Genomic DNA, 17,692 nt, shown 5'->3' on the forward strand with positions numbered 1-17,692 from the left:
TGTGTGGGGGGGGGGGGGGGGTGGTAGAAAGGGTTGTTTGGGTGATTACACGTTTTCTCCCTCTCCCTCCTTTCTCCACCCACCTCCCCTCCTCACCCCCCAGAAGCCCCCCCCCCCCCCCCTGCTCTCCCTTGCTCTCAGGCCGAATAGAGAGAGAGTGGATCCGCTCGAATAGCCCTCGATGGGGCGCCTGTTCCTCGGGGCTCCGACGTGCCTCCGGGGCGCATCCGGTGTCAGCCGTGTCTTCCTCTTTCTTTCTTTCTTTTTTTTTTTTTTTTTTACTTTCCCCATGCAGTCAATTAAGGAGCAATCTATTTTGGTCTACGTTTGGATGGCCAAACCAAAATAGACGTATGACGAGTTTTAATAGTTTAATAGTAGCATCAGAAGGGTCAGGGTTTACCTACTGTAATTGGTTATGAGAATTGTGATGCTTTAAAAAATAGGAAATAAAGCTTCTTGCAAACCTGATCAATCTGGATCCCCCCTCCTCTCTCTCTCTCTCTCTCTCTCTCTCTCTCTCTCTCTCTCTTTGTATGCGTGTGTGTTGTCTAGCACGGATTAAATGGCACCTCGTCTTTAAATGGCACCTTGCCTCGTTTCCCCTCTCCTTTCATCATCAGCAAAATAAAGATTAGGCCTACAGAGGAGATTGTAAAAGGCTCGCCTTTTGGGAGGCGCGGGGATCTTCATTCCTCCGCCTTTGTGATGATATTGATGATGATGATGGCCAAGTGGACAGTTTGATTTTTGTGTGGCGAGCTAGTTATAAAGAATCAATATTATATCAAGGGGGTAACTTTGGTGATAAAGGACTTCAGCCACTCTGGCTATTCATCATAAGTCTGTAGCGAGCAGATAGGTCAAAAGAAATTATATTGCTCTAAAGAGTGTGTCTCCTTATCTCTCAGTGCCAGGGGAGTGGAGGACACGCCGATCGATACAGTAGCTGCCGTATACTCCTTGCAATTATCAATAGCTGATTTTGTCTTCCTGGGGCTGCATCTATTAATACCAGATAATAACAGCCTTTTGGACATAACTTCGCAGGGGGGGGGCGATGATGGAAGGAGAAGGAGAGGAAGAAGGAGGAAAAAAAAGAGAAAGAAAGTTTGTTCACAGGACGACCTTGTTGTCGACAGATTTGTCTCCTCATAAGAGGCGCACGCGGGGGAATAGACGACTCAAACGGACAGGAGGGAGGGGGGAGGGGAAAAGGAGGCTCTACCTCCCTCACCACCCCCCACCCCCATCACCTCCAAAACACACACACGTGCACGCAAACGTACGCACACAAGACTCAACCGGATAAAAAAACCAAACGGTACAGTAAAATGTTTTTTTTTTTCATCCAAAATGCACCTTTTACGCGTTGGAATTAACAATGCAATCAAATACAGTCTGCATCATTTTGAAACGTAAAAAAGTAATGTATTGTAACGCGTAATATTATAACCAGCCGTTATATAATAACCATGACTAATAAATTATGTCAATAATGAGTAAAAAATACTAAATATAATAGTGGAATATATTGTTCATCAATAAAACAATCGTGCACGCTTCCCCCCGTGTTTTTTACATGCCAGTCGGCCACGCACATCTGAATCTCTTTAATATCCTTCCCATTAACGTGTACATGCAGCCGGAGGTATTAACGCAAATATAAACGTGCCAAGTAAAGGGTTAATGTGTTTATTTTTCGCCCCACAACGAGCTGACATCGATGCACAACATCGTTTCCCCTCTTCACATCTTCCGCATTTTAAGCACGAGGAATGGGAGGGGTGGCTATTTTATACAAGTATTGCATCATATGTAAAATATGCATTTAATAGCTGTAGAGAAGATGTAGGGTTATCTTTTGGAAAACTACAAATCACTTGGTTGTGTGTCAGTGAAGCGCAAATGACATTTCCAGTCTTTACCAGCGTGCGTAAAATGGTGCATAAAGAGAAAAAAAACAAGGTTGTGATGGCCGTCGGGCCTAAAAAAAAATCGCCACTTTCATAAATACAAAACTCTTGCAAGATGAACATGACCTCAGGGGCGGCGGCTGGTGCGACATAGTATGATGAGAGTTCAAATGTGGGTGTTCACACTGGAGCCTGAGCGCGACCCATTGAAGAGAAACGTGGTGGTACATCCTAGTGGTGACTGAAAGCAATGGGCTGAACCTCTGCCTGGGGGGTTAACTCTCACACACAGCGCAGTCCCCTTACGCACACAGAGCCAACGGCCAACGCCGAGAGACCGACAGCGCGAGTCTGCCGGAAGATCTTTTTTTTTTTTTTTTTTTTTTTTAAAGTTGACTTCGACATGAGCCGACCTGGAGGACGAAGACACCGACTGGCGCGTTCATTCGGGAGAAACTAGAGGGTGTTTGGGTGCCTGGCCACAAGCTCTCCAGGAAAATAAAAAGGCTCTTTTGGAGAGCGCACCGAGGCAAAAGCGCAGTAACCGGGAGCTTGGAAACGGCGAGACGAGGAGGACGAGGAAGAGGAGGAGAGGGTGGACTTCACCGCGATGGCGAGTTACGTTAAAGCGACTTTGTCTTCTGCTGGACAAATGAGCTTTTGATCACATTGACACTGGCGCCGAAACTGAGAAGAGGACGAGGAGGAGGAGGAGGAGGAGGACTGTTGCTTTCTCGGAAGACGCGCGTCAAAGTTTGGAGAGCGGAGCCGCGGCAGTAGAAACAAGAGGAAACTCGATAAAAAACAGTTTATTGGTTTCGTCGAGAACTTCAACGTGTCCTGGCAGCAGTGTCCGCGCGGCACGTCGGCTTTACCGGAAACCTGTTCATCCAGAGACAACTTTAAAGCCCCGGAGCAACTCAAAGACTGTAAACAGCGCTTCATCTCGAGTCCAATTCACGAGGATGAGCCTCGTCAAACACGCGCGTTAAAAACAAACAACAACAAAAAAGTTACCGGGCGGGAAAGAAAGAGCCGGGACTCTCGAGATTTACACTTTACGGGGAAGCGCTGTCACGTGTTCTCTGGGTTAAAAGTGGCATCGCGAAGGCGATGAAGATGAGAGATACTTCGAGAAGAAACGCGCAGGCGAGTGCGCGGCGCTTGTGAGGCGGTGCGTGCGCTGCCGCGGGGGAACGGGGAAGAAAAAAAAGAAGAAGAAAAAAAAAAAGCAGCCTGACGTTCCCTGTTGAAGACACCCCCCCCCCCCCCCCTCCCCCTCTCCTTCACCCACTCCACCCCCACGCCCACTCCTCGTGAACCGGGCATTACAAGAGCTCCGGTGTGTTGTGTTGTGTGTCGTTGGAGAGGGAGGTTGGACAGTAAAGAGAAAAGAGACGGATAAAGTCTGAGAGCGAAGCGGCTAATTGCTTAGTCCGTCCCTCATTAGCATATCCGATGCGCGCGTCCGCTGGACTGCGGCCAGCCCTCCCCGCCTTCACACGCTGCCATCAACCGACCAAGTATTATTCACTATAGTAATTATTACACCGACATGCGGGATCCGACGCGCAGCAGCCGCGGCAGCAGCGACACCGGCTCACCTTAGACCCCCCTTTTTATTCTGTGTTAAACTTCTCTCCACTCCCTCCGCCACAAGGCACTTCGCGAACTTTTTTTTTCTTTTCTTTTCTTTGGTTTTTCTTTTTGTTTTGTTTTTGTTGTTTTTTCTTTTGTTTGCTTTTGGCGTGTGCGCGTGCGTGTCGAGTCGTTCGCTCGCCGCCGATGCATCTGCAAGACGCGGAGAGACACCACGGAGCGCCACGGCAGCAGCAGAAGCACCGGCAGCCGCACCGACACCGACGCCAGCAGCAGCAGCAGCACCGGCAGCAGCACCGGCAGCATGTCCCGACGCAAGCAAGCCAAGCCGCAGCACCTCAAGTCGGACGAGGAGGAGCCCGCGGTGGCCGGCGTGATCTCCGAGCACGGTGAGTGGATTCGAATCAGCTGAGGTCTCCCCTTTCAAAACGCGGACCGACTCCCCACACACCACCCCCACCCCCCCCCCTCTCCTCTCCCCCCCCCCCCCCCCCCCGAGTACCCCTAAACCCACTCACACAGACACACACGCACACACAGCCATCGGCGGTGTTCTTTGCAGCGACTTCTGGTCCCTGATTTCACTCTGTTTGAGGAGTTTTTTTCCCCTCTAATTCTCTAAATCTCCCTTTTGGGTTTCTTCGGTGCCAATCATTTCTTAAACATAGATGCATCCATTCGTGATGAATCCATTACAAATCGGTTCTTAATGCGGGCGCCTTTCTAGAGGACAGGAGCGTTTCTCGGAAGTTGTGTGTTTGCTTGAGTTAAACCTGCAGCACATAATCGGCTGCTGGCCCGAAAGGTGACTCTCAGGATTAAAAGCAGCCAATGGAAATATTCGTTTGAAACACTGTAAAACACACTGTGCGCCGGAGGCCTTTGGTGCCTAAAATACAATTGATTTAATATTGCGCTGCGTATCAATTCTTGGAGCTATTTTATTAAATGCTCCGTTGAAATGTTCGGGTGTGTGCCTGCGCGCGCTACACAACTGCATGGACAGCCACTCGCAATTTCAGAAGTTTAAAATATTTGACATTCTCTCTTGCTGTTGAGAAATTATTAGTTCAGCAGGTATAAATGCACCATGCAACAACTCGGATTTTTCCATGTCAATTAAAAAAAAAAAATTCCAAACGGGTTCAATATTTATTTTATTTTACTTCTATTTAGCATTCGTGTCTTTTGTCTCTCTGCGCCTGTCTGGTCCCCCGAGGAGCTAAATGTGGATCCTGTTGCAGGTCGAAGCCTCGTTTTGTTATGGAAATGTTTTTGTTTACCCCCCCCCCCCCCCCTCACATAAATTTAGCACACTTGATTTGTTCCCTTTTGCTCACAATGTCGACACGACCGATTGACAGGGCTCGTCCTCTCCATGTGCAAAGAAAAAAAAGGGGCTCATTCATCTTTTATTCTTCTGCGTAATACAACGACCATTAGGGAGATAAAGTCATCTTATGCCAGGCGTAATGCTGTGGGAATTACAGGACCAACACCACACATGTTATTAATAATGTTGTTTAAAGGTCCTAAAATACATATGACTGTTTTTCAATATATAATTATAAATTGTAATATATTAACTTGCCGAAATATATCAAAGCATGTTGCAACAAATACAGAAAAGTTCTTAAATTAATGTTAATAATAACCTAAACAAACCACTAACTATGCATTTTTTTTAATGGATAAAATAATCCCTTTTCGAGGCGTTAGCTATCATGGATGATGTGTTTTTTGGGGGGGGGGTATTGCTCCCAACAAATCACTGCTATTATTTATACCTCACTATTTAGGGTCATGTTGGCCAACACACACACACACACACACACACACACGCACACACACACACACACGCACAAACACATGGTCACACACTTTGCAGGGCTTCTTTACAATAGAAATGCGTGCTATGGTCTCTGGGGAGCGTCCCTCTCTGCATGGGGAAACGGTGGCGTGAGGGCCGGCGGATCCCGCTGACGCCTCTTGTCTCTTTATTTTCCCCCCTGTTTACTATGTTGATTTATTTTATTTTTTTTCACTTCAGAACGTTTCACAAATTCAACACCACCACTGTGTTTTCTCTTAATGTTCAGATTTTCTGAGTGATACGAAACGTCCGTCAGGTTGCTCCCCTGTAAGATCACGGAATGAAAAAGTGAGCTCGGCCCCTCTTACTGTTGTAAAATCTTGATGATTTTTTACATTTAATCTAAAATATCACCACTGCGGCTTGTGAGACAGAAAACCATCGGAAGACGCACCGAGAAAACAGAAAAATCTTTACCCTCATTTTCCCTGTTGTAAAACTCTCATTCCTCCATGTGTGTGTGTGTGTGTGTGGCATTAACACATAAAAACCCCACTCGACAGTGTTGTGGATAACCTATGGCATTGACGCCATTGTGCTTTAAGACAAGCGAGTGGCCGCGGAATGTTCTTGCCTGTCCACCATTACTGGCTCACTTGTTTCCACGGCAGACGTTGCAGTGGAGCCAACCCAATTCTTTTTTTTTTCTTTTTCTTCCCCCCCCCCCTCCGAGCACAGCGGAGCCCATACAAACTTAAATAAATCCCACAATACCATGTCTCATTCAAAGCTTCCTCATCAGCGAGGGACAAATGTCAGGCCGCTGCAGCGCGGTCGGGTCCTGCGCTGCCCGTTGCCGCGGTGCAGCTCCTTGACGACGCTATCGATCGCTGGCCTCGACAAATCATTGCACACAACGTCGAAAGGAATTCAAAAGCTCCAATCGCCGGTCGCCGCTTGAATTGGACTTAAAATCCATACGATGTTGGTGCTGCTGGCGAAGAGGAAGTTGAGCGTTCGGGGTGGCGTTTAAATTGTGCTCGGGGACACGCGGTCTGATTGTGGCAAATTCCATGAGAAGAAAAAAAAAGGATACAGACAATGTTCCCCCCTTGCGTGTTTCCCTTTTCCTTATTTCTCACATCGTATTTTTGACCTGACCATTTGTGTGTGAATCCTGTCCTACTTTGAGGTTCCACTGAAGCTCAGTGGTCCTCTTTTGATTTGACGCTTCCCGGAGGAAAAAAAACTAAAAATGAGGTGCCGACGAGCCCTTGTCTGGTATAGATCATCTCCGCCTCAGGCCTTCCGGACACTTGCCCCCTCGGGGTTTGGGTGGTGGGGGGGGGTTGTTGGTGTGTGTGTGTGTGTGTGTTCAGATTGGGTAGAGGAGACAGAGAGAGGGAGAGAGAGGGGTGGTGGGGGGGGGGGGGGGGGTCTGCTTAGGAGTGCTTCTACAAAGCTTGCTGACTTAACCTTTGTCCATCTACCGGCCCGGGCCGGGCTCCTGCCTCTAGATGTCAAGCTCCTCGTACAATTAGGACGTGTGCGCCGGTGACCTTGGTAGCACAGACCGCTCGTGTCCGAGAGAAGTGTGAACATTTAAAAGGCTTTTCATCCCCCCCCCCCCTCCCTCTGCATCCAGTGTCTTTGAAGGCGTGGAACGAGAGTACGTAAGTTGTGCTCCTCTGTTTCCAGAGGAGCGGACGTAATGTTCACAGCTCGGGATCAAGTTGCACCATGCATTATTCGGCTCGTAATAACGACACTCACTGTCTGCACCCTGTGGGGGAGACACCTCGGGGGAAGACACGCTGCACAGGTGGACGGCCACGTATGGACGTTTTTCTAGCTCCTGTTTTCGATCGCCTCTCTTCACACACTACTTCCCATTCACCGTCGAAATCTGCCTCGCATCGGCGAGCGTAATCACAGTGTTTAAGCGCGCCCCTTTCCTCGCCGGCTCTACAACGCCATGTTCGCTGCAGGAATGTACGTAGTTTTTAGGTGCAAAAAGCATAATACAGTGAGGAAATCCCCGCTGACAGTGAAAACACGGTTCCCCTGCAGTGGGGCTTTGTTTGGCTCTCATGTTAATCCCCTCACCACTGGGTGCAGGCCGCTGGACCACCCACACAGTTGTGCCAATGACGGCACTCAAATATGCCTGTGTCCTATTATTTCTCAGCACCCAAAAACACACACAAACAAGTAATATCCTGATTGGGAGGGTGAACTTGTGGAGTCCTTTACATATGGCGAAGCAGTAGACTTTTGCGGATTTAAGAGAAAACTAACAAAGCACGAACTGAAAGGTGCCTTAAGTCATCACTAACGTCCTGGACAAAGGGTTTGACAGCTGAAATGTTGCAGTTTGTTAAAGATGGTGCTTTGCTTTTTCAGCTGTAAAAGAGTTGATTGTTTTTTATATAACTTATTTTAATCTTAAATGGAAAGTGTATTTTGAATGAATCTAAATTCTGCCGACGCCAGATCAGACCATGTAAAAATGAATCTGTCCTTTGCCGACGATGATTGTCCCTCAGATCATAACCCCCCCCCCCCCCCACCCCCCCCCCCCCCCTGTCTTCTCTGTGAATCCACATCCAGAAGAAGAGCCATCGTGGCGTCATTGAGTACTGTATCGCAGATGCTTACACAAACAAATCGTTAATGTTTTGGCTGCTCCACATCTGCAGGCAATGACAAAGGCCTCTGTGTTAGTGCAGATATGACTGTACCACTCTGCAGCTGACCAGGCCGATGGCTCACACGCACACACACACACACACACAGATCCTTGCGATGGATAATCAAGCCTCTGCAGATCTGAGCACGCATGAGATCATCCCAGGATGTTTTATGTGTTTATGACCACATAGACATTACTGCACATTCTTTTTCATTTTTTTAAAGGATCTGCTGGATTAAAAAACTGCTGGATATAAGTAGAGGATATTAATGCAGATTCAGTCTTTTCCGGATAGGAATGAACCTGTCGCAGAAGTGCACAATCAAAGGAATATCAGAGTGATTGATGCCCTGAATGATCCGGTGGTAACAGACAAATTACCACGTGAAAAACAATACATCGGTCAACATAGGGGTCCGTTGGAAGAAAGAACTTACATATATCAAAAGAATCTTAAATAAATCAATGTGTTTCTTACGAGAATAGATCGGAGGATGTTGGATGAAAGAATTTGGTTGTTGAACCTTTTTTGTTTATCCCCTTCTTGGCTTAACTCTACAGTGATGCATCTCTCTTTAAGGGTCCTAAGCCATCCCCAGATGCTTGATAAGAATGCATTTTAAAGGGGCAGAAGGAGGGGCGGTTCTAGTGAGGCTGTAAGTGCATTTCTTTTACATCACTGTCAGTATTTATGTAAATTCAATTGAAAATCCCAGTTTGACCAAGAAGTTTTAAAGGAAAAATAGTTAAAATGTAGGGATAAAATGAACAAATCATGTCCTAAAAAAACAAACAAGATAGGAACAACCTAACCTTAACATTGGAAATAAATGTTGCCTGTGTCATTGTCTGCTTGTATGTGTGCGCTCATTATGGGAATCTGGAAATTGTTAAGAATGGGACAATTTGTAATTGCACAATGCTTCGCTCAATGCTCGTCTCTGTAGCTTTCACAGAAACAGTGGAAAGCATGAATAGCTCATCTGATATAATATGCCAGATTAGTGGTTTCAGTTAGCATGCCACGGATTGCTGAGCAAGATAGCGGACACGGACACATTCAATGTCTACAATCCTCCTATTGACTGCGTTCAGCTTAATATTTGCATCTGAGTAAATTAAGACTCTTAAAGGAATGAAAAACGGATTGGATTTTTTTCTCATCCCTTCTTTTCTCATGCTATAGGAAAATCAATAACCCCCCCCCCCCCCCTCCCCCCCTCCCCCCCTCACACACACACACACACACACAGTTTCACTGTCTTGCAAACACATAAAGAACACAAAATGTCGTCTTTACACAGCTGCACAACACAATGGCACCCCACTGTTTCCTGAGTGAATAGTGTTTTTTTCGAGCTCATTGGCATGTGCCATGTAAGTCTATTTTCAATAAAAGCATACACATAGTTTTGTGGTACAATGGTGTGGAATGTATTGTAATATTGTGTAATTTTTTCCATTTAATGTTTTTCATTTTCATGTCAGAACTGCTAGAAAATAATCCCAACTTTTAACCCCTGAATACAAAATCTTGTGTGCAGATCTTTTGTCCAACGTGTAAAATTATTCACAATATTTCTTTGATTGTGCTTAAAATTAACATAGCATCCTAATTAAAAATGCCAAAAGTGAATTACATGTTCAAAAATAAAAACAAGAATTAAAAAAATCACTTTCACATAATATCATTTAATGTAAACAATTTAGCTATTCATAGGTCATAAAAAAACTATTTTAAGCACACTTTTACACTCTAAAGATATGTATTATCCAGTGTCATCTAAACAAATTTGTGTATGTAAATTTAACAAAAGCGTTTTTCTCAAACACAAATACAAATGGCCATCTGTCAACATATGTGTGTGGAAAAAGCGTGTCACTGCGTGTCTGCGTGTGTGTGTGTGTGTGTGTGTGTGTGTGTGAGGTCAGAGGTATACAAAGACCCCCCTTGTAATTGTATGAATGAATAAAAGAGATTGACAGTAATACCATTCTAATAACTAATCAGCTCAACACAATTCCTACTCATTTGCGTTGACCTTTAAACCCTAAATTATGGAAATCAGTTCTGCTGGACTAAGGACATTTGGAGCCTGTTGTCATGTGCCGCTTATGTTTCCAGTACCTTGCTCTTTGTCACTTGAGGTAAATAATATGTTATGTATTCGAAATAAAGAAATTACCATCATTTCTTTTGATTTAATTGGATTTTTATCTTGAGTTTTTAGGGTGGCTGGATATTGCAAAGAAGCAATTTAGAACAACCTCAAATGAAAAGAAGAATGTTTCATTTTATATCTCTTTAAGTATTTTTTTTTATTTAACCTGGCCATCTAAAAATAAAAAAAATAGTTTTTTCACCCAGCCCCCCAGTGGGAACACGGAGCCCATCCAAAGCCTTTCTGCTCATAATTAATTAAGTTACAGACACCAGGCCGTGATAGCAAATGCCCCAGTTGGTCAGAAATTGTGATGAATTTCTCCACTAATGAGTCTCTGTAATTGGCACAAATGCTTCGTGTCCACCTCACATTTGCTCCCTTTCGGCCTTTGAAATGAGCATAACCACTGTGTGAAGCTCATCATTACTCACTGACAACACACGGTGTTGTGTAAACACGTGCAGTTTCTAATGTACAGTAATGTTTTGCATTTTTTAGAGCGAACACTATTGGTCGAGTTGCCCTCATGTGATTACTGGAACTGCATTTGCACAAATATTTTAAATTACTTACTTTATTTGTAGAAATTTAGTGTTATTGAGCCCGTTTTAAAAAAAATGATTAAGTCACGCAACTATCAACACGTTTACAACAGCTTTTATTTTGAGCTACCATCTCTTTGGGTGTATAAATGACTGTTATTTGCATGAAGTCAATGAGTGTGTAAAGTGTACGTGCAATACTGTAATTTGTGGATAAGTTAGTTATATTGCCAACATATAATATGCTGAAGCTTTGTGTATAAACTGAACAGGAGACTTTGAAATGAAATATGTACAGGATGCTTCTGCAGTGATTGAGCATACTTCCCGCTTGTAATCAAAATCAAAATCAAAATAGTCAAGTGCAATAAAGTTGACAGATCTCTTTTTGACAACACAATTTTAATCATGATAATAAAGCACCTTTCCACTATAGATTTCTTTGCTATCGTTCAGGGCTAAAGTGTTAATTTTGCCATGCTAAATGGAAAGGCCAAAGCATTTGAAATTCAGGTGGAAATGACTGGGCTTGATAGCAGAGGTGAATCCTAATGGGGCCATCAAAGTCCTGATTTGTACCCAACAGATGAGGCAGCTGTGAATTGTATGAAATATTGGAAATCAATAGGCTCTATGGAATTTCATTAAGCGGCAGTATCCACAATTGATAGGCTCTCATAATTTGATGGATTGCACAAAGAAAATTATTAGCTGGCTCTATTGAGAGGGTGCGATGCAACAACCGGGATCTCGAGGATTGGTAAACTAGGGCAATTTGTTCAGAGTAAAAAAATGAAAAGAATATTGATTTTGGTTATGTTAAAAGAGAGAAAAAAACCCAAAGGTTAAATCTTTGCAGCACTGCACTGCAAAATATGTGTTGATTCTTTATTGATTATTTATTCATTAATTCTTCTTCCCTCCTTTCCCCCCCCCCCCACCCCTTCTACTCTCCTGACCTCCTCCCCTCCCCTCAGCCCGAGGTGAAGTGCTGGATGATGCCGACAGCGGGAACGAGAGCCGCAGCGGCAGTGAGGAGACGCATGTGTGTGAGAAGTGCTGCGCCGAGTTCTTCAAGTGGTCAGACTTCTGTGAACACTTAAAGAGTTGCACCAAAAACCCTCTGGTGCTCATAGTGAATGACAATGAAAACACACCTAACCCCTCCCACGAGTACCCTACGGAGCTCTCCCCTGTCCCCAGCTGCCCCAGCAGTGAGCAGGGTGACAGCGAGGACCCCAGGGAGGGCAACCACAGTTCTGCTGGTGAGGGGGATGACATCCCAGAGCCGGCGACATTGAATGGGGTCAATGTCCTGGAAAAGGAGGATGAGCCGATGGAGATGGAACTATCGCCAGAAAAAAACATGGGTCATGAAGAGACAGACCCGACATCCCCCGACCCAGAAGGCTCCCTACCTCAGCTCGATGACGTTGTCTCCTCTACTCTGACCAACTACGCCATGCCAAGCACTAATGTCACCTTGGAGACCCTGCACGGCACCCGGGTGGCAGTTGCCCAGTTTTCGCAGAGTGTAAGGGCAGCAGTGGGCAGTGGGGTCTCCACCATGGCTATCCCTATGATCCTGGACCAGCTGATGGCCCTTCAGCAGCAGCAGATACACCAGCTGCAGCTGATAGAACAAATACGCAGTCAGGTGGCTCTGATGAACAGACAGTCCGCCTCACAGCCTGCGTTGAACCACCATCACGGTAATGGTGCTGGAAAGCAGGGGCCTGTATCCTCCTGCGCCCCTGCTGTCGCAAGTCAGCTTCAACTTCACAACTTCATCACTCCCCCTGTCCATCAGCTGCCCGTTAGGCTGCCGGCCACTCTTGGTGGTCCGGGCCCGTCCCCCCAGTCCTCAGCGACAGAAGGGCCGCTCTCTCAAACCCCGCAAAGTAGCAGTCAACATTGTAGCTCTTCGATACCCAACACGTGCTCAAATAACTCTGTGTTTTCCTCGGCAAGTGGTACTGGATTGTCATCCCTGCTTCCCTCCTGCTCTTCGTCAGTCACAAACAACATCAGCTCCAGTTGTGGCGCGACAGGAGTTTGTGGCCTCAGCAGCAGCTCGGCTCTTCCCAGAAGCTCCACCACCCCTCCCTCACTCAACCACAGCAGCCTCCTGAGCTCTGCCTCCAGTCTACCGCTGATACCTCACAGCTCACCCAGCAGCGTCATCTTCCCCAACCCGCTGGCTAGCATAGCAGCCACAGCCAATGCGCTCGACCCCCTATCCGCTCTGATGAAGCACCGCAAGGGGAAGCCCCCAAACGTTTCCGTGTTTGACACTAAGCCCAGCTCCGAGGACCCCTTCTTCAAGCATAAGTGTCGGTTCTGTGCCAAGGTGTTTGGCAGTGACAGCGCCCTACAGATCCACCTACGATCGCACACCGGAGAGAGACCCTTCAAATGCAACATATGTGGCAACCGTTTCTCCACCAAGGGGAATCTCAAAGTCCACTTTCAGAGGCATAAAGAAAAATACCCTCATATTCAGATGAACCCCTACCCTGTGCCAGAGTACCTGGACAACGTGCCCACAAGCTCCGGCATCCCATATGGAATGTCGCTGCCCCCAGAAAAACCTGTAACCACATGGCTGGACAGCAAACCTGTCCTCCCCACTGCCCCCCCCTCAATAGGTCTCCAGCTGCCTCCCACGCTGCCGAGCATGATGGGAGGTTTTGGAGAGTCTCCCAGCCTCACACCGCTCAACAGGTCCCCCCAGAGGCCATCTCCACCACTGAGCGAGTGTGCATCCTTATCCCCTAATATTCTTATTGACTCTGGCATGACCACTACTCCATCTTCCCCAAAGCCCACACTGGGAAATGATGCACCGCCTTTCTTGAAATCTGAAGGTGTTCTCCTTCCACCAAGCTGCTCTCGGCCAGGAGAGAACACCACCACCACAGCCACACTGAGTCAAGTGGTCCTTTCCTCTACCTTAAGCTCCAGCACGTCATCCACTTGTGACCAGGTCAGTGAACCCATTGCTAGACCTAATTCTGCTTCGAACCCTGTCTCGCATCCTGTCCTTCCCATGCTGTCAGACCAGTTCAAGGCCAAGTTTCCATTTGGAGGCCTCTTAGACTCTATGCAAACCTCAGAGACATCAAAGTTGCAGCAGCTTGTCGAGAACATTGACAAGAAGATGACAGATCCAAATCAGTGTGTCATCTGTCATCGCGTTCTCAGCTGTCAGAGTGCTCTCAAGATGCACTATCGTATTCACACTGGCGAAAGGCCTTTTAAATGCAAGATATGTGGGCGGGCATTCACCACTAAGGGGAACCTCAAAACACACTTTGGTGTCCATAGATCCAAACCTCCACTTCGTGTCCAGCACTCTTGCCCCATTTGTCAGAAGAAGTTCACCAATGCCGTTGTGCTGCAGCAACACATCCGCATGCACATGGGAGGGCAGATCTCCAACACGCCGGTCCCTGAAAGCCTGCAGGAGATGGACAACGACCTATCATTTGACGAGAAGAGTTTAGATGCGATGAGCACGTATGATGATGACCTTCTTGATGAAATGGAGCAAGCCATGGAAGATGAAGTTGACTTTAGAGAGGGAGAAGTAGACCCATGTAAACCGTATTCACCCGACAGCTCCCCACCAACTTCCATTATCTCCAGCATTGCTGCGATGGAGAACCAGATGAAAATGATCGACTCCACTGCCAACATGACGCGGTCCTTTGGCCAAAAGCCCACGCAGAACGGCAGCAACTTCGGAGGAGAGACCGACTGCTTCGCCACTGATTCCCTGTCTGCATTGGGGGATGCCGAGGGTCAAAGCTTGGGGAGCCCCGCTTTCTCTGAGTCCTCCGGCTCCATGCAGAATTTGTCCCCGGCTCACAGTCATCCTGAGAGCCAGCGATCGCCAGCTGCATTCAACAATATTAACAACAGCAGTGCCATGACAATAGACGAGAGCCAGGACAACAACGCATCTGGCCTGGCAACAGTGAAGTCGGAAAAATCGGAGACCCCGTCTCCGCTTTCCGCACCCGAGGGCACTGGGGCACTTGACCTGACGGCCACTCAACCTGGCAGGCACTTTATCAAGGAGGAGAGCCACTTCAGCATGCTGTTTCTAAATAGGGATCGAGGTGTGTATGTGCAAAATCAGCTGAAACATATGCACATTTATTAATTGTTCAGTGATCACTAAAAGTATATATATACATCAGTCATCAGGAAACTGTTGTTTGTATGTTTTAACGTTACAACATCGCTCTTTTAGCCAAGGGGACTCCCAGTTTGTATAATCAACGTTCTAAAATCTATTTGAACTTGTTTTTTTTCAGGGTTGAGCACCCCTAATTTGGCCAGCACTGCATCAAACATGATCAAAATGGAAATGAATGGACACGGCAAGTCAATGCCTCTGAGCGACAGCTCTCACCTGCCTGTGGGGATCCATGTTCCTGCTGCTGCACCGCAGAGCAACATGAGCCCCAGCATCAACCCCATGTTGGCCCCCCCGCCTCCACGACGCACTCCTAAGCAGCACAACTGCCACTCGTGTGGGAAGAATTTTTCCTCAGCCAGTGCTCTGCAAATACACGAGCGCACACACACTGGGGAAAAACCTTTCGCCTGCTCTATCTGTGGAAGGGCTTTCACCACAAAGGGCAATCTGAAGGTACGAGTCTGTTTAATGCACTATCAAAAATAAATGGACTTTTTTTTCATTGGGGTTGCAAAAATGCATGCTAATTAAACATGTTTCACATTAAGGTGTGGTGCATGCTTGCCATCACTTTTCCTGTTTCTCTTTGTTCTGGGCTCAAAGTTGAAATGTAGCCGCTACTTTAATGGTTCATGATATCACTCAGACAGCACTCAGCATGTGTCCTTTGTTTAATCTCATCACCAAACGTAGGTTCACATGGGAACTCACATGTGGAACAACGCACCAGCTCGAAGGGGCCGGCGACTGTCTGTGGAGAATCCCATGGCCTTGCTGGGCGGGGATGCCATGAAGTTCAGCGAGATGTTCCAGAAGGATCTGGCGGCCCGGGCGATGAACGTCGACCCGGGCTTCTGGAACCAGTACGCTGCCGCCATCACCAACGGGCTGGCCATGAAGAACAATGAGATCTCTGTGATCCAGAACGGGGGCATCACCCAGCTGCCCGTCAGCCTCGGCGGTGCAGGGATCACTTCGCTGGGAGCAATGGCCGGAGGAATGGACCGCGTGCACACCGGAAGCAGCCCCCCCATGACGGGATTAGAGAAGGCCGGTATGGATGTCGGGGTCAGCCGCCCCTTCTCCCGATTCATGGAGGAGAACAAAGAGATTGGGATCAATTAAAAAGACTTTTCTGTATTATTCCAAGGTAGAAGTTTGGCAAAAGACTAAGAGTCAAACAGCAAGGAAGGACACTGTTGATCCAGTCTGAACTCATGCGTACTATATTATGTACAGATTAAATATTTTTTGTTTGGTTTTGGAAATATAGTATTTAGTATTGATTAGAGGTCTTTGCCTTTCATCCATTCCCTCCTCACTTGATATTTTGCCTATACAAAGAAAACTTTGTCTCTTGTTTGAGAATATGTCGTCTTGCAAGATTTGCATGGTACTTATTGTTTGTTTTTTTTCAATATGTTTGACTGCTTTTATGAATTTCTTTGAAAACCAGGACCCTGCCTCATTCATGATGGGTAAGGATCTTATGTGGACAGGACTAAAACAGAAACGTTTAAAGACTGTCTGGCCTTCGTATGGCATCCTGCTCTTTTATAAAAGGGCCGTTAATTGACTGAAGAAAAGACTGAAGTCTAGTGTTTTTGTGCTCGCCTGATATTTGTTTTCTCATGAACTAGGAAACTTGAAAAAAATAATGTTTGAACTATTTTAATCTTTACATTTAGTCTCCCAGCATTGTCTTATAATATTGTCCTGTGTCTTTAGTATTTATAATATTGATGAAAAAAAAGCGGGTATATAAGAATATATTTAATGGCCCAAGCATTTTATTGATCCCTTTCTTTTCTAAACTGCAGGCTTCACTGATGAATATCTCTTTCAATAAAGACTGTACGTCGTTTGAGTTGAACAACAGAGAAAATGGTAGGTTTTATTTGGATATCTGTTGAGACTATGTGTATCTCGTTACATGGTAAAGAGCCTGGAGATATCCGAAGCTGCTATGACCACAACCCTGCTTTTAACCTTTGTAAAAAGAAAAAAGAACTGATCCTTTTGAAGAAATATCTATGTATAGAAATACAGACGAATCTAAAACAGGTATGCATATTTTGTATCACATAAAAATAGACATCATGAGTTGAGAGTATTTGTCATGTTTGTGAATGCACTTTTTAAAAACAAGACGTTTTGTCTGTGAGATACCGTTAACCTTTTGACTGAACTATCTATCACGTGCTGTTTTCATTGTTTTCAGCGTACCACTCCTACAATTTGCAGAGTCGGTCAGTTATTGCATCTGTGCTACTCGTAAGAGTGCAAAGGTCATCACTCAATCAAAACCTTCTTTAATAAAAAAAAGAGAACAGGTGTGTGTGTGTGTGTTTGAATTGTTTCCTTATCTGCACCAACTTTTCTCTTTCTGTGGAACCCTACATTTGATATACCAGATAAATATGTTCAAATCATTAACTTTCATGAATAGGGTGTTTAAACCATCATTATAATGATTATTATATTGCCATTTTTTTTTCCATTGTGCAGTTTTAAAAATGTCTCTGCTTTAAAGATTAAGCCAGAAAATAAAAGTCCAGGTAATCTTTCTCATTCTTTGGGCCTTACTGTATGAATAATTACACCATCTCATCTAACTTTTGAAAACAATATGATAATAAAGATAATGAATTGCTATTATTAGGTATTTATATTTATTGGTTTATTTGATAAGGGACAGTGCACATTAATAAGACATTGCTGTAAATGTGCCAAAGTTAGCAAAAAGGCTATTTGTCAT

At 45.7% G+C, this 17,692-nt stretch overlaps 1 protein-coding gene across 1 annotated transcript; it reads left to right on the plus strand.

Annotated features, from left to right (window-relative positions):
• The first annotated feature begins 3,199 nt into the window (after nucleotides 1-3,199).
• Nucleotides 3,200-17,268, plus strand: sall3a (spalt-like transcription factor 3a). Its single transcript, XM_037454396.2, has 4 exons — nucleotides 3,200-3,904; nucleotides 11,705-14,851; nucleotides 15,050-15,387; nucleotides 15,628-17,268. Exons 1-4 carry the CDS (start codon nucleotides 3,820-3,822, stop codon nucleotides 16,057-16,059), a joined length of 4,002 nt encoding a protein of 1,333 aa, XP_037310293.2. The 5' UTR covers nucleotides 3,200-3,819; the 3' UTR covers nucleotides 16,060-17,268.
• The last annotated feature ends 424 nt before the right edge of the window (nucleotides 17,269-17,692 follow it).

The sequence above is a fragment of the Pungitius pungitius genome, chromosome 11 (assembly GCF_949316345.1).
Source record: "Pungitius pungitius chromosome 11, fPunPun2.1, whole genome shotgun sequence".
In the NCBI taxonomy this organism is placed as follows: domain Eukaryota; kingdom Metazoa; phylum Chordata; class Actinopteri; order Perciformes; family Gasterosteidae; genus Pungitius; species Pungitius pungitius.